Raw genomic sequence first — 22,641 nt, 5'->3', positions numbered from 1 at the left:
AATTGTATATGTTGAAAAGTGTTGGGATAAGCACAGCCATCTAGCGGTCAAATTGCGGATTTTTTTTTTTTTTTTTAATTTTATTATTATTTTTTTTTACTTTATTTTTATTTATTTATTTATTTATTTTTAAGGCGGAATCGAAACCTGAGAAGCACCGCGGCGAATGTCGTGCCAACTTCAGCGTCGTGACTTTCGCTCCGTGTTCTCTCCTCTTCATTGTCTCCCTCTGCTCGGACACCAACACTGGGTAAAGGACCCCCTCTTGTGGTTGCCACGAAACTGGACGCTACTGGAGGATCCAAGGGCTACAAAAATGAATTCAAATAAATAAATAAATAAATAAATAAATAAATAAATAGAGAATGTGTTTATCCCCGCCACGCACTTAACAAACTACTTCGTGGGGCCAAAATCTGCATTAGAGAAAATTCGTAAAGGGGGCTTACGCGGGAGTGTGGCGCTTAACCCAGTTCGAATCCACTAAGAACAACCTCATGAAGGGAGAAAGGAAGGGTGGGAGAGGGGAGGGAGGGAGAGGGGGAGGGAAGTTAGGGGAGTGGTGTCCCGCTCCCCGGACCGCAGCAGTGTGCGTAGGTGCGTCACGGTCACCTGTGCGCAAACTCTACACCTGTTGCCAGCGGCCTTTACGTGCGCGCGCGCGCGCGCGCGCACACACACACACACACACACACACACACACACACACACACACACACACACACACACACACTCTCTCTCTCTCTCTCTCTCTCTCTCACACACACACACCCGCTCGTATTTCGGATTATTTTCCACTCCACGCTAGAGACAAGGGACACCCAGTTTTTCTTTCTTTCCTTCTTCTTCTTCTTCTTCTTCTTCTTCTTCTTCTTCTTCTTTTTTTTTTTAAAACCACTTCGACACTTTGACACGATCTCCAAAGACAGCACGAGCGACTCGAGAGGACCTGTTGGAATATACGAGGTGAACACACGGGACTGTTTTTTAAACCGGAAGTAGCCGCAGCCGGATTCCGATCTACAGGTAGGATGAATCTTGAATTTAGGAGAGTGGGGAAAATGAGATAAGGAAATAAGTAAAAAAAATAAATAAATAAAAAAAACATAAATCCCCGTGGGTTAATAATTCTGTGCGTGTTCCGGACTTCCAGCGGCTTTGGGAGGATGAGGAAAGTAATGCTCCGCGCTCGTGCTGGGAGAGTGTGAAATTTCCTCTCAATCCCCTGAACGGTGTCATGCATTAATTTTAACGTCAGTAATAAGGCTTCCATCGGTGCCTGCCAGTGATGGGGGATGTTGGAGAAGAAGCCACTTGAAGTTTGTGCCGTTGGAACTCGCTTTTCCAAGGCCTCCAAACGCCAGCTGGTTCTTCTTTATTTATAAGATGTTCTGTGCCCCCCCCCCCCTTACCTCTGCGTGCCTGCCTGCCAACTATTTTTTTTTTAAAAACAGTGTTGTAATGGAAGGGTTGCTTTTGCAACAGAGCCATTTCAAATGTATGACAAAACAATGAGGTGCAGGTGGACAAAAGTACTGAAAAATATCCTCATTTTTTTGTGGAAGAGTCTAGCAGAGGTGCATCCTTTACCCAACTGTCCAGTTTGACAGGAGTCCCAGAGAGCCCTATTTCTCCCACAGTGTCTGATTCAACCTGATCATGCCATCAGCTGGCGTCTATTCAGATACTATTTATTTTTATCATACTTTTTTTTTTCATGTGAATTAATCTGATTGCGGGGAGATACATGCAGGACACAATTTAATGGCCTGCTTCCAGCCCTATTCTAAGTCAGACGGGCTTGCCTTACCCCACTTCATAGGTGGTAAAAGTATTCACATTCTGTACTTAAGTAGAAGTACAGATACTTGTGTAAAAAATACTTTTGGTAAAAGTACTGATTCAACTCTTTTATTCAAGTAAAGGTAAAAAAAAAAAAAAAGTACAGTTTTTGAAATGTACTTAAGAAGACACAATATTAATTCAGCAAAAATGGAAAGGTTCTGAGTCCGACAGAATAATCAGGACTGAACTGACCAAAGGTTTTGCAATAACATCTGGATAGGTTTTATCGGCTTTGCTACTCTGAATACTACAGTTTATTTCTCTTTCAACTGCAGCACAACCAAATTGTCATTAGTAATAATTACAACAAGTGCTCATTTTTACACTTTTATTCACCAATGTTCTGTTATGTTGTTTTCTACGTAACAAAAAGTGATTTACTTTTAACAGAATTTGTATCTTGTAAACACAAAAGTAATGAGCGTTTTTTCCCCCTCCAATGTATGGAGTAGAAAGTACAGATATTTGTGCACAAATGTAGAGAGTAAAAGTAAAAAGTCGCCAGAAAGAGAAATACTCAAGTAAAGTTCAGATACCTGAAAAATCTACTGAAGTACATACAGGAAAAAAGGATTTGTATTTTGTCAATTGCCACTTCTGCCCCACTTTAATTCAACAGCACTGGGTTGGTTGACGGAGGGAAGCCCTCCCTTGTATGAAAAACAGGGCCTCGCCCCGAGCCTGACGGTGGTGGCAGGCTGAGGGAGGTGCCGGCGCCTCATAGCAGCCGTTGTGCACAGCCGGCCTCCCGTTGTCCCTTTTCCTGCCGCCTCTCTCCCAGTAAAAACCTGGCTTCGCCCTGTTGCTTGTTTCCACCCCGTGTCTGCTTGACACCACCGGCACGTTTAGTCCTTTGTCAAAACCCAATTTGGGACGACTTCTCGACATCGCTCTCAGCCCTACTTTCTTCACCAGCGGCCGCGTTATCTTTCTTGGCAATGACGTTTCATTGGAAAATGCCTCACTGACAGTCGTAAAAAGCAAACAGATGCGGTATTCCAGGTCAAGGTCCTTTCGGTGTGGGACAAATATGACCCACGTCCTCACAACAGGTAACTGAATCAAGTGTAACGTTCCTCACGAGCAGAAAAAGAGCTAGATACCACTGATTTCCTTCCTTATCGGATCATCAGTGAAACTAATGGTGGTACAGAGGCAGACAAGCTGCTTTCCAAAAAACATTTTCCTCATTTTGTTGTTAAAATATATACATATGTATATATATACATTTATGTATATCTATATATAGCTTTTATATATATGTATATACATGTATATATGTATGTATATATATATATATATATATATATGTGTATATATATATATATACATGTATAGTTATAGATATACATAAATGTATATATATATACATTTATGTATATCTATATATAGCTTTTATATATATGTATATACATGTATATATATGTATATATATATATATATGTATAGTTATAGATATACATAAATGTATATATATACATTTATGTATATCTATATATAGCTTTTATATATATGTATATACATGTATATATATGTATATATATATATATATGTATAGTTATAGATATACATAAATGTATATATATACATTTATGTATATCTATATATAGCTTTTATATACATGTATATATATGTATATATATATATATATATGTATATATATATATATATGTATAGTTATAGATATACATAAATGTATATATATACATATGTATATATTTTAACAACAAAATGAGGAAAATGTTTTTTGGAAAGCAGCTTGTCTGCCTCTGTACCACCATTAGTTTCACTTAGGATCTGATAAGGAAGGAAATCAGTGGTATCTAGCTCTTTTTCAGCCTCTGTCAACTTGACCTCTAACCACTTTTAACCAACACAAAAAGTAGCGCAGCAGTGTCTCTTGTGAATGCAATGTGGTTTGTTTAGGCAGCAGTGGGAAGTTTGGCCCGTTAGGGTCAAAATAAAGTGTGTTTTTTAGCCTCACAGGGAAAACGCTCTCACTTTTTTTTTTGCGCTCTTTAGATTGTGTCCCAGGTGGGCGTCTTGACTTTTTAAAGACAAGACAGTGAGGTCACATGACACGAACGCGGGGTCAGGTTCTTTTAGAGCTCTTCCTCAGTAGCCACTTCGTGTGCTCGAAATATAAAATATAAATTCTGTGAGAGAATTTCCTGACGGCAGACTTCATACACGTGATTTTCTCAGGGGCTTTGGGATAAGATTAAAATGGAAAAAAAAGGTGCATCTTGGCTGCGAAGACAAGCAGACCGATAACAGATGATCGTCGCGCACAGACGATCAGACCGAGATGTAAAGGCTGCTGATGTAAACAAAAAACAGATGGCTACAAGCAAAACATTTGGCTCGGGAATGTCAAATAACTGGGCAGAAAGAGCCAAAACGAAAAGGCAAGATCTCCCCCCCCCCCCCCCCCATCGTGACGATTTCACAGCTCAACTAATTTCCACAATCTGTTTAGGCTGACTTCATGTTGACGACCTAGACGGAAATGAACCCGCGACGGCCTCTGATGTTCGGCGGCGTGATCAAAGTCGGTGTGTTCCATGTGTAAAGACTGTGGCTCCAACCTGGATTTTGCCCGTTTGATCTGTGGTTCACAGCAAGGATGGAGACGCAGTGGTACCCAAATGAAAAACCTCTTTATGCTCCCCCCGTATTTTTCCTTCCCTTGTTTGAATCCGTCCCATTTGCTTTTAAATCGCATCAATGCGAGTCATGCCGGGTGAGCGTTTTTTGTGGGGTTTTTTTTGTGTTGAGGAACTTGTGTGTTGGAGTTTGGAAAAACAGGCTTTTGTGCGGCACGGTGAGCTTATGGGGAAAAAAAAAAAGAAGAAATAGAAAAATACAAGCATACGCTCGCTGGAGGGGGAGATACGGACACCCCAATACGAGCACTTCAGAGTGGAACTAAATCAAAGTCACAATTACAGCTGCAGAGGTGGATTGTGGCTGTTTTGAATGCCAACGTGCCCCCCCCACACCCCCCCCCCCCCCCCCCACCACTACCTGTAAGAGGCAGGTACAAAAAAAATAAATAAATCAGCGCTCTGTTGTTGTGAGGTTTCAAAGCGTGTGTGCCAGGCGGCAGAGTGACAAATAGCAGGTGTACAAAAATAAAACACAAAAGCATAAAAGGGAGATTTCCATAAAATAACAGGAGCATAACAGAGAGGAACATGCAAGCTAGAAAGGGAAGGTCCGTTCACTTCAGGTCCAAACTACCCACTGAATTCTCATTGTCTGTCGCCAACTCTGCGACTTCGCTGCGGTCTCATCCCCACTGCCATGATCAGGCAAAGTTGCAAAGAGGCGACCAGACTGCGTGGCTCTGTGACTGCTGCTCTCATGGCTGTGTCAGCCCTGTGGGGGAAGCAGGAGCTCTGGTTTTGTTGAGTCAACTCAGCTCGCCCTCTCCCTCCCTGGGGATGAGACTGAGCCGTGAATGAAAGGGTCACTTTGTAGCCCAGCGCAACTCACAAATTGAACCAATCAGCCAGCTGCTCTGGGAGAGAGTGGGTGGAGCATGGATTATATGGCGAGCGACTCATATGAATATGAAGCAGTAAAATCAACACTGGCATCACTGTTTTCTAAGATGACTTTCTTAACTTTCAAAAATATTATTATTATTATTATTGTATTCATCATTGTAAATTATATATTTCGTAGTCCTCTCATCATCTTAGCAGAAATCCTTGTTGAATTCTAGCACTGCTAACGATGCTGAATGTCAAAGAACAAGTCAGTTGTATTTGTGTCCTAAAAACAAGTTGAGAATACGATGTTAATGAAAAAAAAAAAAAAAAAAAAAATCAGGAAAACAAGAAACCAATCTTTATAAATGCATGACGGTTCCTGGCTGCCTTGGCCGTGACGGGAGCCTTCATGAAAATGGTTATCGGTGCCGGACTTGAGCAGCAAGTGTCTCCCTCTTGGGTACAGACTGGGCTAACCTGCCCTAGCCTGAGGCTGTCTGTTCTTGATTGGTCTTGTTTGGTGTTACTAGTAAGAAGTAAAAACAGTGAAATGTGACTGGACTCTGATTTTTTTTTTTTTAGCCGACTGAAAAACATGTAATGGGGTTGGAATACCTGGACGACAACGCCCTGCTCAATTTGATCTCAGGGTGCAGCCTCTTTAAGTATTTTTAGTATGAATGTATCGTGCTTAGAAAAGCATTATATCAGGTTGCAATTGATCACTTTAATTTTCTGTGGTTTATGGTAAAATGTTGCCCCCTCCATACTCGGCTCACATTCTACTCAGGGTCTGATTTATCTCCAGCTGGGGACGAGGTGAACGAACGATGAGACCGGTGCTTTATGCCTTCCTTCCAGCAATAACCGCTGGCAGGAGCGGTTGCGTCTTCATCTTCTCCGTTCATCCTCACCATCCTTGTTGATTTCATTATCGAGCCTTGCCGACGGATTATTCCAAATTTAGATGCATATTAATCCTGTTTCCCCTCCGCTGCAGCCAGGCGATGCAACGCGCTGACACACTGTCAGAGAGTTTCTTTTGAACGCATAAGGTTACAACTGAACATCTGCCCCGTCGCTGCCCTTGTAGAGGTTATTTCTTTGGCAGAAACTATCTCGGTTGAGATCCTCCACAGTACGAACCCACAGTGAAAAGGAAGAAAAAAAAATGTATGCAAGACAAATCACGAAAACACATTTTTGGTTGAGACTCAGGCAAGAAACAGGACATTATGAATTCTGTTTAATGGATGTCCAGGTCCTTGTGCAGCGGAGTCAAGGATAAGTGGTGAAAATGAATGGACGGATCAGCCGCATCAAACTGTGCTGAAAGGCTGACTGACGGCTGGCAGGCTGGATTAATTCTGTATGTTTCTTCCTCGCATTCATGCTTTAAGGGATGTTAGAAAAAGGTCTTGTGAAAAAGTTATTCATGAAATATGTGTGAACATGTTTGACATATTGCACTGGTGCAAAATGGAAACTGTTAGACTGACACAGACACATAATTGTGTTTGGAATCAATTCACTCGCGTGTGTATAACAGTCACCAAAATGCTGCTTTGAGTTGTGCTGGGAGTTGAGTGTGACAAACGTGAGGCTGGAAGAAAAGATGAAATAATTCTGTACTGAGACGTTGGCTCACTCTGAAAAGTATGCAAAGATGTGGCAGTTTAACCTTCAGCATGGCAACACTGTAGGGCTGAGTTCCATTTCAATGCTGTCTACAGCGCTTTGACCATCAATACAGTTTATTTTGGTGTATTTATTTATTTTTTTGCCACGTCACAAACACGACAACAAGCGAAGTGACGGGACTTGCACGGGCGACCTCAGTGGCACGACGAGAGCACTTACAGATGTTGTTGACGTGCCCCAGTTTTGCGGCTCGCCTTTTTCCCACCGCTGCTCCAGTTCCAACGAGCTCTGAGAAGGACGTGTTGCGACTGATGGTAGTGGAGTACCACACTCTCTGGTCACGTGGGTTCACTTTTAACGCTGAAAGGAGAGGAGAGACCATTCAGTGTTCAAGTCCTGCTGTAACTGCGGTCGCAGCTCGGCTAAACCGTGCATGTGAACACAGTGTCACAGCAGCGTGCGCCCCCTTGTCTTTTGATTGAAGCGTGAAGGTCTTGGGCGTCCGGGGTGCTTCTCTCGGTCCGGCGACTGAAGATTTGCCTTCGCTCCTCAGGCAAAACGTGAGCCTGTCTACCGAGGCAGCCCCATCGCGCTCGACGCCACCGACTGAAGTCTCATCTCTTCAGCTCGGTGGGAAGTCCAAAGGGGGGGTTTTACACATCAAAGGGTGTTTACAGGTCGCGGAGAGTGCGGCAGCGCGTGAGTGCAAGTGGCGATGTGGCTCAGCTTTCCATTCTGCAGATGAGTTGCCTAATGTGATGTCGCAGGATTCAGCTGCCATCGGAGCAAAAGAGAGAGAAAAAAAAAAACATAAAATACTGGCCTGCTACTAAAATAAATGGCTGAGTGGAGTTCTATAAAAAAATCCTCTATACAAACCTTTTGTGCTTCCCATTTGTGTTAATAAATGCAAAGGCAAGTGTGCTAGAGATGGACCGGGATCGTCATTTTTGCAAAAATCTATGTGATTTGCACATGGAATAGACCCTGAAAGGGAGGCTTTGAAAGGAGAGTATGGCATGAGCTCATCAGGGTGGTTGTCCGCTGCTGTGCTTTCTCTGTCATCACTGTGGTATTATCTGAAATCATGCTCACTGTCATTCTAAATCACTGTCCCCGTCAGCCATGACCGAGCGACCAATTCACCTCACAAAGGCTTACTCTGACTCAGTATTGTTCGGAATATTAACAACAGCTCCACGGCTAATTATTTGTTTTTGTTTTTTCGTTGAGCATAAAAAACAATGAACACACCTATGACGTAAAAATAAGCTCTTGGAGCTCTCTGTCTATCCTGCCATGCCCAGCTGATAATACAGCGATCAAAAGCATTCATGCTCAGACAGGAAGTGATATGAACCAACAGTACATTGGAAACCGCCAGAGCCGTTTTGGCCTCCACTAGCTGACACAACTTCCCAGCGCTCTGCTGCCAACGTGAACCATCAATCCAGCCAGTCTGTGATGCCAGTGGACAGTTTTAACTGTGAAAGGATGAAGCAATTACATGTGTCAGAAGGCCTCCTGCTGCAACAGTGTCTAGCTTGGAGAGCAGCTGCGTCGCTATGCTTTGAAAAATGGAATCTCCGGAACATATTGTCCTCATCTGCAGTTCTACTGATTCCATAACCAAATAGCCTCTTTTGATGCGACAATGACAGGACGCGATTTCCACCAGTCACTCTTTTCTGAACACAGAAATAACGTAAGTGACTGCTGATTTTCAAGTCCTGAAAAGATTGGCATTGATGGTCAATATGGCGTCAGTTCTATCAACGATGGGTTGTAGTAAAAAAATAAACAAGACAAAGCTGTGCTGTTTGTCCGACTTGCAATATAGCAGTGGTAGGCACTGATATAGGACTATAACAGGCTGTCGTTATCAGGTTTATCAGATTGGTCTGCTGAGAATAATTGTGGGAAACAAGAAGTTAATTATCCATTGGTGGCGGTAACATTGCAGTTGCCGTTCCAGTTCGCAACATTACAGTAAAGATTCCACACCACAGCTACTAAAAGCCTTATCAATTGATAGTAGCGGAACACATCGCATTTGGCTGTTTAATTTTTTTTTTTAACGGAAAGTAGGTGGGCGATATTCAATTAAGCGACTGGGCGATGGGTCATCCACATGGAGAGGTGGTCCCAGGATGACGCCCCAGTGGGCAGACCAGATACACCCCCAGTGTGTAGGCCTCCCATTAGGACAAACTGGAGCTAGTAACAAAAAAAACAAAAAAAAAACATCTTAAAAATATAAAAGACAATGGAATAAAAAAAGACTTAAAAGCAAAAACACAATAGAATGAAATAAAATAACCTACAAGCTAGTAGTAGTAGTAGTAGTCTGGAGCCTCCTTCAACAATCTCTGCAGTTCTAAAGCCCTCTGGCAGGCTATTGGCTGAATGCAGCCTCCCCTGTGGGTGTGGTCCGAACCCCTGGATTGATTGAAAGAGCGGGGCCTACAGGACCTCAGGATCCACGAGGGTCTTTCTTATTTGTCAAATAAGTAAGTAGAAATCAGCCCTGAGATCACTCAAATTCCACCTCGCTTCTGAGGCCTATTTTTATGATCTATTTAATTTAATTTTATTCTTCAGCTTTGATGCAGACAAACACGGTTCCACTACTGTGAAAGAAATGAAATTTGATCAGAGGACAAATTCGATGGCGCCTCTTTATCTTTGGGAGAACTGTTGACAAATCTCTCACTGCTGCTTGGTGGTGATTCATCAGCCGGCCCCCCATTTTTCTCTCCGTGTGCTGATTTCAACGGCAGCAACAAAGAATTCCGACAGCATCGCCGTTGCTGACATTTCTATTTCCATCGGCGGATAAATCTGTGTGAGACGGGGGCACTTTATCTTTTGGACTTTTGACTCATTCTTTATGGCTTAAAGAAATGAATGCTGTAACTGAGCTAAGCTAATCTGCTGACATATTAATAACCGTTAAAAAAAAATAATTTGAGGAAAACTCTCTGGGCACCATGAGCACAACCACAGTTGTGTGGTTTCTTTTTTTAAATTTTTAAATTTGGTTTAATGGCCCAAAAAAAAAAAAAGTCCCATTGAACTGCAAAATATTAGGTCATGCCATCTTATTTCGCGCTTTATTTGCTTTTCATGTTCTCTGGTCCCAACATTGTTTCTCTTTATTGTTGTCTTGGTGTTTTGGCCAGATGCTCAAATGAGTCCCGCCTCGTTTGCTACAAATCCACACAAACAACATTTTAGTTCATCTGTGCCTGAAATAAAAAAAAAAAAACTCGGTTTCTGTGTCTCTCTGCGGTTTGATTTGATGTCGTTGGACCCCGCCGTCTGCATTCGTTCCGTGTTAATGAGAGGCAAATGAGGAGGTCTTTGGTATACGCGTCATGGCAAACAGTCTCTCTAATTTGCCTAAGTGTCCTTGCCTGGGAAGATGCAAGGCGACGCAATCGCCGTGATGAAGCTTCACCTTGGCCCCGCTTGGCTCGGCCTCAGCAAATTTGAAGAAATTCAAATTTGATTGTCCCAGGGTGAACTCTGGCTTGGTATGCTTTGCATGCAGCCAAGGCCGCATCCTCACGGATCATATAAAGTGACATTTTGGATTTCTTGGGATTCTTGCTTTGATTTTTTTTTTTTCTTAAAATGTTTGCAGAGGCATGAAAGCGCTTTGGAACAAGGGCTGCTGTGTTGACAGCCCGTGTAATCAAGCTTTTGCCCCTGCCACCAAATGAAAAGGCCCATAAAAGACTAATGGATATGGCCTGTGCTGCTGCTGGGAAGGAGGGTGCGTTCACTGGTCATGTGGGGTAAATAAAGGGGTCGGAAAAGAGGTGAAAGTGTCATCGTTCACTTGAATTGCAAGTGAATTGAATGACAAGGTTCATTTATCTTTTTTGCCCCTTGTGCTCCTCCAAAATCTGGTTGAGGTTTTATAATCCACTAAACATTTTCATAAGGGTAAGTAGACGTTATTTTTCTTACCCAGACAACAAAAGGGAAGCTGCTCTTTTAAGATATGACCGGACAGAGAATGTTTCTCTGACCTATAAAGGCCAAAAATGTCAATAAGTCCGTATGGTAGCCTCGCAAATATGTCCAACAATGTAGTTGTTGAATTGACCGCCTTTTTAGTGCAACTCTGGGTTGAAAAAAACAAAAAAACAAAAAACAGAGTGGCAGTAAAGTTCACTACTTGCCTTCCTAAAGGTTGTGGGGCATTGGTTAAGAGGACTTTCGACACACAAAACCTGGTAACCTTTTTGGAAACGGTTAAAGAAAAACTCAAGTTTTTTTTTTAAAAACACAGATCTTTATTGATTTTGAACAACATTTGTTTTGAAAATAAATTGTTAAATCTTCTGTTACTTTTCTTCAAACGACAAAAAACTTCCTTCCCTTCCTTCCCCCACCCTAAACCCGGAGCCATCAGTCCAACAAAGATACCTTGATTAACTCAAGGTTCTGTTTATTTATTTTTTTCACTTACCTGGATACATGCACATATACTATTATGCTTCTAGTGTACTTTCCCCATGTTTTTCTCTGCTTTTCGATTGGTCCGTGTGTGAGATTATGGCACTGACTCTGGCCTTGTGTGCTCTCGCTCTCGCCCGACATCCTCTCTGTACAGTCGGATGTTCCATCATCCGTCCATTTTCTACACTTGCTTTTCCCTGTGCTCATGGTCGCTGCTGTCAGCGCTGGAGCCTAGCCAGCCATCGAAGGTGGAGGAACGTGTCAAGTCTGTAGTTTATCGCACCGCCACAGAGACACAAACAAACATCAACACTCAACAAGGCGGTTTCAGGGTGACGTGTCGACCTCATGTTCGTGTCTTCTGACTGAGCCGGAGTACCTGGATGGAACCCCAGGGCACACAGGGAGGACATGCATAGTCCACGCTGAAAGGCCTGACTTGGAATTGAACCCACAGCATTCTTGGTGTGAGGCGGCAGTGCAACACTACGCCACCCTGAATGTTGATTGGATAATAATAATTAGTGATTCACCGATACTGATACCAGTACTGATACCGGGGTTAAGCACTCTAATCGTACTCATAGAATACGTGCCGATAACACAACTGATACCAGTTGTATACGGATGTATATGACAATTTTGTTATATCTGTGCTTGTACTGCATTGAAACTTGTAACAGTCATCCCAATGTTGTAGGAAAACATGCCGAGGAATATCGTTCAAACATCTGTGGAAAAATAAAAAATAAATCAAAACAATTCTATAATGTTTAATGGCCTTATTGAGTACTCGGTATTGTGAGTACTTGAACACAAGTACTCATACTCTACCTGTTCTGTAAAGAAGTGGTATCGGTGCGTCCCGAGTTTTAACAATACCGAAATGTGCGTGGTTGAGGCCTACGGTTCAGCCTAGCTTGATGGCGAGCGGCACTACCAGTAAGAGCTGAAGACACACAGGCTTTAAAGGGGTGTTCATCCCCACTCGGCCGCATTCATGGTTTGGCTACAGGGGTCCTGTGTGGACGCCAGGGCACAGTTCTTGTTTCCTCACCATCACCTCAACTCATCTCTGTCCTTGAGCGCCGAGATTGGCCGCTCAAGTCAGACACAAGCCCTGGCCCCTCCTACCCCACCCAGCCCCACCCAGCCCCACCCAGCTCCACCTCTCTCCGGCTGATGTGTTTTAAATAAAACGCTTAGATGCCGCTCTGCACGTGGCGCTCCCAAGATTTATGTGACATTTATGGCATTTACTTTCAGGGGCGGGCTACAGGTCTGGGGAGTTTTCTGGCAGCCGAGTCGGCCGGGGCCATTTGTGTAATGATATGGGATGAATTCCAGTTATTGGAAAGCTGTATAAAGATGGCAAGCGCTCGCCTCTCTCGGCGCTGTAAAATTATGACAGAAGCGACAGCTCAGCCGTAGCCTTTTTAGCTGGAAAATCTGTCACAGATGGCCGGCTTCGCACGCGCAGCCAAGGAAGTAATGCGTTTGTGACAATTGCGTCTCTTTTGCCAACAGGGACTGAACATGCTGCGGGCCGTGTGAGTGACAGATATGGGGTCGGCCAGGTCATATCTGCAGACTTTCGCCGCTGTGGCCCTTTTTGGGCTGTTGCGTAAGTATCTCGAGCGACCAGCTTGTTTTAAAGATCCCCCCCCCCCCCCCCCTCCCATGCACATCCAACTAACATGGCACACATTATGATCCCCCTGCTGAGGTAAACTAATTTAAACTTGCCTCCGTTAGGTCCAACAGGGTGTGTCGAGAGTCAGAGGCCAGAGGTGCGCGGGAAAGCCAGAGGCTCGGTGGAGTTGGATTGCAATTTCCCATCCTTCAACCCAGCTGACGCCCCAGCCTCCTTGCACGTACTGGAATGGGTTCGACAGGGATTCGACGTCCCCGTACTGATCAAGTTTGGAACCCATGAACCTCGAGTGCACCCCAAATTTGAAGGTGAGCTCTCATCGACCTTGTCGCAGCGCACCAGGAACATTTGAAGTCGATTGTGAAAAAAATTGATTTAAAAATTTGAATACGAGCGTTCGCGTCCATCAGGTGATTCCACGCAAATGAATGAGGGTACACGCGGTGCTACAGGGCTACCGAAAGAAGCAGAGGTAGACAAAGCCAGCAGAAGAGTACAGGGAGGTCAACGCACAAAATGAATATATCCTGGCGACTGTGGCTCAGGAGGTAGAGCGAATTGTCCAATGACTGAAAGGTTGGCGGTTCAAAGCCCGCTCCATCCCAGTCTGTTGTTGTGTCCTTTGGCAAGACACTTAACCCTGAATTGCTTTCAATGGGGCTGGCAGCGCCTTGCATGGCAGCAGCCACCTATTGGTGTACGAGTGTGTGGGTGAATGAGAGGCCATTGTAAAGCGCTTTGGAATACCATGAAGGTGCTGGAAAGCACTGTATAAGTGCAGTCCGCATCTGTTACTCTTTTATTGGCATATGTAAAGGTAAAACCAAGGTATTCCACTACGTGGAGCTGATATAGCATTGACCCAACAGAACGTTTCCATCTGTAAAGTAAGGGCGGAAACACATGCGAGATTTTCATGGCTTTCCAAGCTGTTGACTCTCAGAACTCAGCCGTGTATTTTTTTTATTTTTTTTTTTATTTTATTGTTATACCAAAAGTAATTAACACGCCTACAAAAAAATGATCTGAAAGCAAAAGTAATTCTCCAAAGAAAGTTTAAATATCTTCAGAATTAATGTATGTATATGTGCATATATGTATGTATGTATATATATACACACACACACACACTTTTTTTTCTCTAATACTAAATACAAAATATACTAAATAAATACTATTTATTTTCATAGGGCTGAAACAAACAAACAAAAAAAAAAGCACAACACATACCAAACCATAAAACAAGCAGAAACGTGAAGTCAAAATGCTCGGATACTGTTACTTTGTTGTCGTGACTGCAAGTTCTTTTGTTTGAAATACTTTTGTTTTGATTAAAATTCAAGAATTCTTGATTGCTTAGTTATTATTTTGTCTTTGAGGAATAACATTTGCTTTCAGGTTAATTGTTTTGTTTGCACAATAAAGAAACAAAATTAGCTCCACAGAGGATTGGCTTCAAAGAGGCTTGTCAGCCAGCCACTTTGGTCCAAAGTTCAAATGAAAATACACTCATAAAACATTGTGCCAATGGAGGGAGCCACAAACCGACCCCACTGATTTTATTTGTCTTCTAATTTTACTCCAGTCGTGACATTTGGACATTTGGAGACATAAATAAAGTTCATTATTGTCCAGCCACTGTGATCATATGACTTTTAAGTGATTTATAACTGATTTATGCCACCAGGTCAAAATTGAATCTCCAATATGAAATAGATCAGGAAGGTATTAGCGACATCACGAATCTCATACTTCTGTTCGTACCGTTTTCCCCACTTCTAAGGGTACTTTTTTATACAACAAAATACAGAAGGCCGATGGAGACAGCATAGACGACACTTTATTATACACAAACCAAGCACGCACCTAAAATGTGTTTGGAGGACAAACTGCATTTTCACATGCTTTAAATGAACACATCCGACACTCAGACTCGGCTTATAGTCCAGTGCGGCTTGTATATGGACACATTTGTTTCCCCCCCTAAATTTAGCTGCTGCGGCTAGGTGCGCTTTATAGTCCGGAAATTACGGTACTCAAGAATGAGATTCTGGGGCGCACCTGATGTGTCTGTCTGTCAATGTCTCTTGGGGCAACAGTGGAATTATTATTATTTTTTTTTTTAAAGATTTCCTATTTGCGACACAAAAATTAGTCGATAATCTAACCACCGGCATCCGTTCTTTCTCCCGCTGAGAGAACGTAACTAGCATGCATTTCCGAGTGCACACAGCGCCACACCTTCGTGGCTTTTCCATGCAGCCTCGGTTGGAGCAACTTTTGAGTCAGCTGAAGCTCTCACGTTGCATCATCATCTATTGTTCACTACTGTGCCCACAGCTCCGAGAACAAAGGGAGTCTGTTGGGGGAAGGAGAAAAAAAAAATCCCCAGTGGACCTGGAATACCTGTGTGTAGCTTCTGTTATCCTTTAAAGTCACAAACAAAGGGACCAGGGTGGACAAAAGGGGAGCATGGCTGGGTGGCTCAGATCTTTTCTCTCTGTCAGAGTCATTTTCTTTTTTTTTTTTTTTTTTTAAAAAAAACTGCCTGAAGGGTAATTCAAGCCAACGACCTTTGCCAAGTTTTTTTGAATTTACACAAAAAATACGTCAGCATATGACCGAAGAGATGTAGGACACACCACGGAAGTTATCAGCGTTCAGTTTCCCATTAAAAAAAAAAGTATTATTCGTTGTTATAAATTAATTATGGGAATTAACTTCAGATAGTTAACCTTGGAGGCCTTCTTGCCAGCTGTTGCATCAGTTCCTGACAGATTCACCCAGTATAACTAAAAGATCGTTGCGACTCACGGAACTTGCATTTGCGCCATGCCGAAGTACTTTCCTGTTTGACTTTGGAACTGTGCAACCATCATATCGTGTGTCTGATAAAGAAGTGGAACAAGCCACTGAGGTATGTGATACTCCCAGCGTAATGACGCTTGAAGAGAAGATAAATGTCATTTGGAGAATATGAATCAATTGCCCCCAATGTTTAACAACTGTTTCTCCCTTTGAATGGCAGCAGCAGCAGTTGTTTTTTTTGTTTTTTTTTGTAACTTGACCTTTGTGTCATGCTAATGTAGGGAATCAGCCAATAAAGTAACGGACATACTGTAAAAAGGCTACAAAAGGCTACTGGAAAATGTGTGAAAAATCTATTTTCAAAAAGACCATAAAAAAAACAACAGTCATGCAGTTTACAACAAATTTGAAGCGAAGCATCTGACACATCCGTCCTCAAGCTAGCATTAAGAAGAAGCCTTAACTAAGGATGAGTCTACTTCCTCACTTTGGTCTAAATAGGGGCCAAACGGAAGGTGTTAATGTGTGACTGCAGAAAACAGTGTTGTAGTTCGTCACCAACAGCCGTTAATTGCATTAGCGGTCACATGGAGTATGAACAGCAGCCCCGTTCGACTCCTTGTGCTTTTGCGTTTGCCACATGGAAGAAATGTGTCGCTGTTCACCACCTGTTTTTGCACTTGGGTTTAATTTCACGGCAAAGAGGAATCTGTTTTACCAACACGGCAAACAGTAAAAGAGTGGTAATTGCTGCATTTACGCCAGTTTGTCAGGACAGAACCTGCTTGCAGCTGAGTCGGGGCCTCCCCCCCTCTGCCCCCCGCCTCACCCGCAACCCAGTTTAATGCCGCTCCCCTTGGCCAACCTGTGCGGGAAATATGACACAGACATTTACATAGCAATAAAGTCAGGGCGAACCTTGGCTGATGAATTATCGTAAGTGGGAGCGGGGCAGACTTTAATTTCAGCTCCATAAAAGACAGTAGCTCCTCTGTCAGGGATTCAAAAGGCAGTCCTTCATCGCACATTCATGTCACGCTCGATTACACCGTATGCTAGCAGGCCTCAAACCAAGGCCGACTTTTTTTTTTTTTTTATCATATTCGTCAGATCTTCTTCAGACATTCCACCCCTTAAGTTTAAATCAGTGAAGTAAAAGTCGGCCGCCTTTGGGAAAAGAAAAAAAAGTTTATATGCTCATCGCAAGCCTTTCGGCCACCTTCTCAACCTAACGTACACAAAAGGTTTTGAAAGACGCTTTGTCCGGCCGAACCCATCTCAGCTCGGGGCTTTCTCACATTTACTGGCTGCCGTGTGGGTAACAGGTGCAGCATGGGAACGTATTGCTTGAGAGATGGAGCGACTGGTTCGGGTTTCACGCCCGCAGGCTACGTAACCGTATCTGCTTCGTCCTGAGGACCGTGGACGCGTCCAAGACTCTGGAGGCGACAGGCAGATAGGATGAGCGAGCCGGCTAACCTTAACCCCAACCAAAGTACAGCCTCCATCTTTTACCCCCGACTGAAAATGAAGCATGTGCAAACCAATGGTCATACAAATGTTCAAAACTGTCCGAAAAACACAATGGAGGGAAATAGTGAACATTTTGAGGGGCCCCTTCCTGTGTGTGTGTGTGTGTGTGTGTGTGTGTGTGTACTGACCAGCCCTTTAAAGGTAATTTACTTTTTCTGGCTTTGCTCTCTGTAGCATCAACTACAGGAAAGTGGCTCCATGCCTCTTATTAGAAGAGTCTGCTGATCCTGGTGCTTTACATGGGTTGTGTCGGTTTTGAGTTGGACCGGTGGTTATTCAGAGTCGATGTTCAACATACACTCCACCGGCCACTTTATTGGATTCTTGTTTCGATGCACTGCAAATGTAGTTTCACTTTTTGGTTTCTGCCGGGACACGCTGGCGCAGTGGTCAGCGGTGCCGCCTCACAGCAAGAAGGTTGTGGGTTCGATTCCGGGCCTGGGACCTTTCTGTGTGGAGTTTGCATGTTCTCCCTGTGTGTGCGTGGGTTCTCTCCGGCTTCCTCCCACACTCCAAAAACATGCATGTGAGGTCAATTGAACACTCTAGATTGTCCGTAGTGTGAATGGTTGTTTGTCTCTATGTGGCCCTGTGATGAACTGGCGTCTTCTCCAGGGTGTCACCCTGCCTTCTCCCTGACAGCTGGGAGAGGCTCCAGCAGGCCCCCGTGACCCTGAGCTCGGGAAGAAGCGGATACGGAAGACGGATGGATGAGTTTCTGCCGCCAGTCGCCAGCGTTGGAGGATAAAATTTGAATTATTTTTCAGCACGGCCAACCTCCTCTGCATCAACAGCCCCACTGATTGAACGCGCTCGAGGCTTCAGAGGGTGTGAAGTGATTCGGATCAGATCGTTCCCGTGAGGCCGTTAAAGCGCTAAAAGGGTTCAAATGTGTTTGCAGCGACGGTCACAGTAAAGATCAGGCTTAGTGTCTGCGTTGTGAGGAGGACGGAGTCCCCTGGAACACGCGGCCATGCTGACTCTATATACTGCTGTATAAATACACCATCCCCACGCAAATCCCACCACAATCGGCCAATGGACCAGGCTGTGTGCGAGCACAACATATTACACACAGCTAACGTGGATAATAAGCTTCCTTTGCCAGAGTTTACACTGGGATTAGCGATGTTGGTAACAGAAGAGAATCTTCTCCGTTTGCCAAAGGAACTCTTGATTCAGATTTCTAACGATCCGCTCAGGCTGAAACGGAATCTGCGTCTTTTTGTCTTATTGAAACCTGAACATTTTTTTTTGTTTCTTTAATTTTGTTGACGAGCAGCCAGGGGCTGTCAACGTCTCTGGAGGACATTGCGGGCGCCCTGCCTGTGAATGCTGCTCTCCAGAACACCGGCTTTGTACAATAGCACAAGTATCTTTTGGACACAAAACCTCCTTTGACCAAATATAATGATTGTCCACTGAGAGCCTGTGTTTATGAGGTTTTACCTGTCAATCAATATTGGTGAAGTGCCATTCATTTTGAAAGAGCCTGCACAATTATAGAAGGTAAAATGGTCCCTATTTTTTTTTTTTAACAATAAAAGGCCCTCGTCGGAGAAAGACTCATGCTTGTGCTTTTCATGGAAAGGTTTTTTTTTTTCCCAAAGCAGCATCAACATCCGGAACAAGTTTGTAAATATTTATTTTCAGTAATTAGGAAAGAAAACATCCATTAGTTGGAAAACAAGTCGATAGATAGAACGTTATTGATTCTTTGCAAGAACTCTGCATCCAAATGTATCTCAGCTAATTATTTTTAATTAGCAGAGTTCTCACCTTCGAAATCAAAACAGCAACCGCCTAGTTTCACTACATTGCTCCGCAATAAAAGAGTCCATTTAAGGCTTTTTAAATCCCCTTTTTTTCCACGGTGTTGCTTGTCAGAGCCGAATGGTTTCAAATTTCTCCGTCACCTGAGATTATTTTAAAGGTGTGTGTGTGTGTGTGTGTGTGGGTGTGTGTGTGGGTGGGTGGGTGGGTGGGGTGGAGTGAGGGAGTGGCTTCGGATGAGGAAACACTGCATTGTGGGCATTGTTCAGCTTCGGCTGGTTAAAAAGAAAGCTTCCGTTTGGCTTGGTTAATGGATGGATTGAGTGGAGGGTGGAGGCCGAGAACATGAGGAGGGTGTTTATTGGTCGGGGGTGTCAAGGGTTCCTCCTCGGGTTCCCCTGCTCTATTGTGGCTAACATCACGTTCGGTTGGAAACATTCAGACCCGCTTTAAAATCTCAACGGCAAAAAGAGCAACAGTCACGATAGCCGTGGGCTCGTGAAAAGCAAATGCACTTTTTTTTTTTGTTGCCTCAACATTTGGCTCTTTAACTCTCGTGTATGATATTTGAACAAGTTATTCCCCAGGCTGAGGGCGTTCATCTGCTCTCGGACTTGCGGCCTCCACTCGTCTGGTTCCAGCCTTGCCGCAAGATTTCGGGGGCCGCTGTGATTTTGCTCCCACTCAGACGCAAGAACACACGAGAAGAGGTCTGGCGCCGATGAAGCCCGACTCACAGCCGCGGATTCCAGTTCATCACGAGAGAGAGTCGGCGACGCCGAGTACAGGGCTGGAGCACAGGCCAGTGGAGTTCCTCCATCAAGCGATTGGAAAACTTTTACAAGAGTTTAAGTGGCATTTTGAGAGTGGATGATCCATCCAGGATCCATCAGCGCTCGTTCCGTTCCGTTCCGTGTGGGAGGCAGAGCCCCGTCCCAGCTGACATTGAACAGGGGGATGAGTGGGGGGGGGGGGGGGGGCTATGCTCCAGGCTAATTCATCGCACGGCTGATGCACAGAGAGGGACACACACACACTCACTCATACCTACGGAAAACTCAGCCTTGTGGAAGGGAGCCAGAGTTCCCAAGAGGAAACCCGCGGAGGCGCAAAAAGGGGATAGGAATGCTGCTTGACCAGGGTCAGGCTGGGTCAAGGGTCAAGGGTCAACAGCAGTTATCACAACAACACCAACAGCTCCCCCATCCCAAAAAATTAGTTTCTGTTATCGAAGCTTACTGGCCCAATGGACAAAATTTGCTCGCATTAAATCAATACTTCGATCGTGATCTACTGGTCGGTCGCGAAGGTAGTTTGGGTTGATCACAGAGAGAGAGAGAGGGAGAGAGGGAGAGACAGAGAGGGAGAGAGAGAGAGAGACATAGGCAGTTATAACCTGAACACTTTTAAACTATGAGTTTGCTGCGCAATGATAAGCATACATGCACATGGGAACATATTGACCCATTTATTTATGTATCACTGGACGACAAATATAATATATGTTATAGTAGGTGGATCTTTTTGACTTGGTCGTTTTATAAGTAGCTCGCATGTTGAAAAGTTGTGTGCACCCCTGCATTTAAATGGTAACAAAGCAGAGAATGCATCTCAATACCTCTCACTATGTTCAGCAGCGTGCTAACACAAACAGCGGTTCAGCCAATCACATGGCAGCAGCTCAATGCATTTGGGGCAGGTGGACGCGGTGAAGACAACCTGCGGAAAGTCAAAGCAGCGAGCCTCAGAAAAGGGAAGGAAGAGGACTGGAGTGACTTTGAACGTGGCAAATGTGTTGGATGCCAGACGGGCTGCTGAGCTGAATATTTCACCATCACCGCCGTCTCTCCTGTTTGTCAGAGGTCTAAATGAGAGCAGGCAGACTGGTCGGAGAGCATTAAAGGGCAGAAAATAGCTCAAACAACCACTGTAACCACTGGTTACACACAATGTATGCTGAGTAGAAGCATGCACGCACTCACAGTGACTTTATTAGGTTCAGTAAGGTGTGCTTAAGAGGCAGTAAGTGTGTATTGATCATTTGCACAGTTAGGCCTATGGGCACGCTCCCACGTATTCACGGCTATGAAATGATTCATTGCAATCAGGCGGGTAGGCTGAATTGAAATTGGAGTCAAAGCCTCCCTGACGTTTGCAAGCAATTTTCTTTCATCAGGAAATTCCATTTGGGAAAAAAAAGCTCACTTGGCCACTGTTTTTGATGTGCCACTTGAGCTCATGACTTTGCTGGAGCTGCGTTGCCTGAGCAGAATCACTTAACCGACATTCTACTGCGCAAATTATTAGCATTATTATATGCAACTGTATCTTGCAAAAAAACATTGCAACCTGTTAAGCATGCGTATAATGTTGTCCAAATGTAATGAAAAAAGGTTCACCATTTAACAACACGTACAACTGGACTTCCAGTTGACGACTTTGACTGTCTACTTTCTGGCTTGATGTTACTGAAAAGTATGAGACCAAAGAGGTTGGTCTCATGTTGGAATTGATGGTTTTCCTTCTTCATTCTATAATTCCACACCAGCCCGGCAGTCATCAGGGTCTGTCACAACTCATCGCGCGCTGCAGGCGATGGTTTGCGCTAATTGGTGTTAATTACCACCGCATATTATTACACTTGTTAACTGCATCTCGCTGACTTTAGCTGTTCCAGTGTGATGTTAAACCCACCTTCCGTATGCTCATGAAAGGACATTTATCGCAATCGCGTGAAACAAGAGCTTTGTCGAGCGATTTATCAGCCAACCCAGAGGCAACAAACAATCTCCTTTTATGTACATTTAATAATGCATGCATTTTTCTTAAAGCCCTTGAAGATGCTTTTCGCAGCTTCACAACAGTTGCGTTACGGCTACGAGGGGAGAGAGTCAAAAGAAGAATGGAAGGGGAGATGTTTTATTTACGCAAGCAAATTCCAGTTAAAGTTTAACTAGACTCCCGACTTTTTGTTTGCGCCGTCCAAGATTGCGTTGCGGCGAGACGGAGGGCGATAAATTCCGCTTCTGCGTTACTTCCCTTGCAGCTCTTTGCCAGGCTCACACTCAATTTAGCCCGCTCGGCTGAAGATCTCTTGAGGAATCGCGCATCTCGCAGCAGCAGAGGCAGGCGTTACTAGCCAGGCGCTGCTCCATCTGCGCCCTGATTTAATGCTGTGGTTCTCAACTGCTGGACCCCCTTATTTTATTCCTACACATGAAGCTGTAACCTAAATTTATTCCATAAATATAAAAAAAAGTTTGCCCACTTCATATCATTTCTACTAAATAAATGATTGAATTGAATTGTGCATCCTGCAAAAATAAATGCCCCGCATTTTCTCTATAAATACACATATTTTAAAATCCCCCCCCCCCCCCCCCCCCCGACAAACTGCCCACAAAGCCCGACCCACTCAGA

General features: G+C 44.0%; 1 protein-coding gene across 2 annotated transcripts in view; it reads left to right on the top strand.

Annotated features, from left to right (window-relative positions):
- Positions 1–858: 858 nt before the first annotated feature.
- The window catches only part of igsf9a (immunoglobulin superfamily, member 9a), a 59,317-nt gene continuing 37,534 nt past the window's right edge, over positions 859–22,641 (top strand). The window contains exons 1-3 of one of the 2 annotated variants that reach the window (XM_076029856.1): positions 859–1,026; positions 12,981–13,077; positions 13,209–13,415. In XM_076029856.1, the coding sequence (XP_075885971.1) occupies positions 13,017–13,077; positions 13,209–13,415 (268 nt within the window). In that variant the 5' untranslated portion in view covers positions 859–1,026; positions 12,981–13,016. Of the gene's footprint in view, positions 1,027–9,379; positions 9,494–12,980; positions 13,078–13,208; positions 13,416–22,641 lie in introns of those variants that run through there. The other variant, XM_076029855.1, reaches the window with a different exon arrangement.

Source organism: Nelusetta ayraudi, unplaced genomic scaffold (genome assembly GCF_046127955.1).
Source record: "Nelusetta ayraudi isolate G7.1 ecotype Tasmania unplaced genomic scaffold, CSIRO-AGI_Nayr_v1 ptg000026l, whole genome shotgun sequence".
NCBI classification, from domain to species: domain Eukaryota; kingdom Metazoa; phylum Chordata; class Actinopteri; order Tetraodontiformes; family Monacanthidae; genus Nelusetta; species Nelusetta ayraudi.
This window is presented reverse-complemented; position numbering and strand designations above follow the sequence as displayed.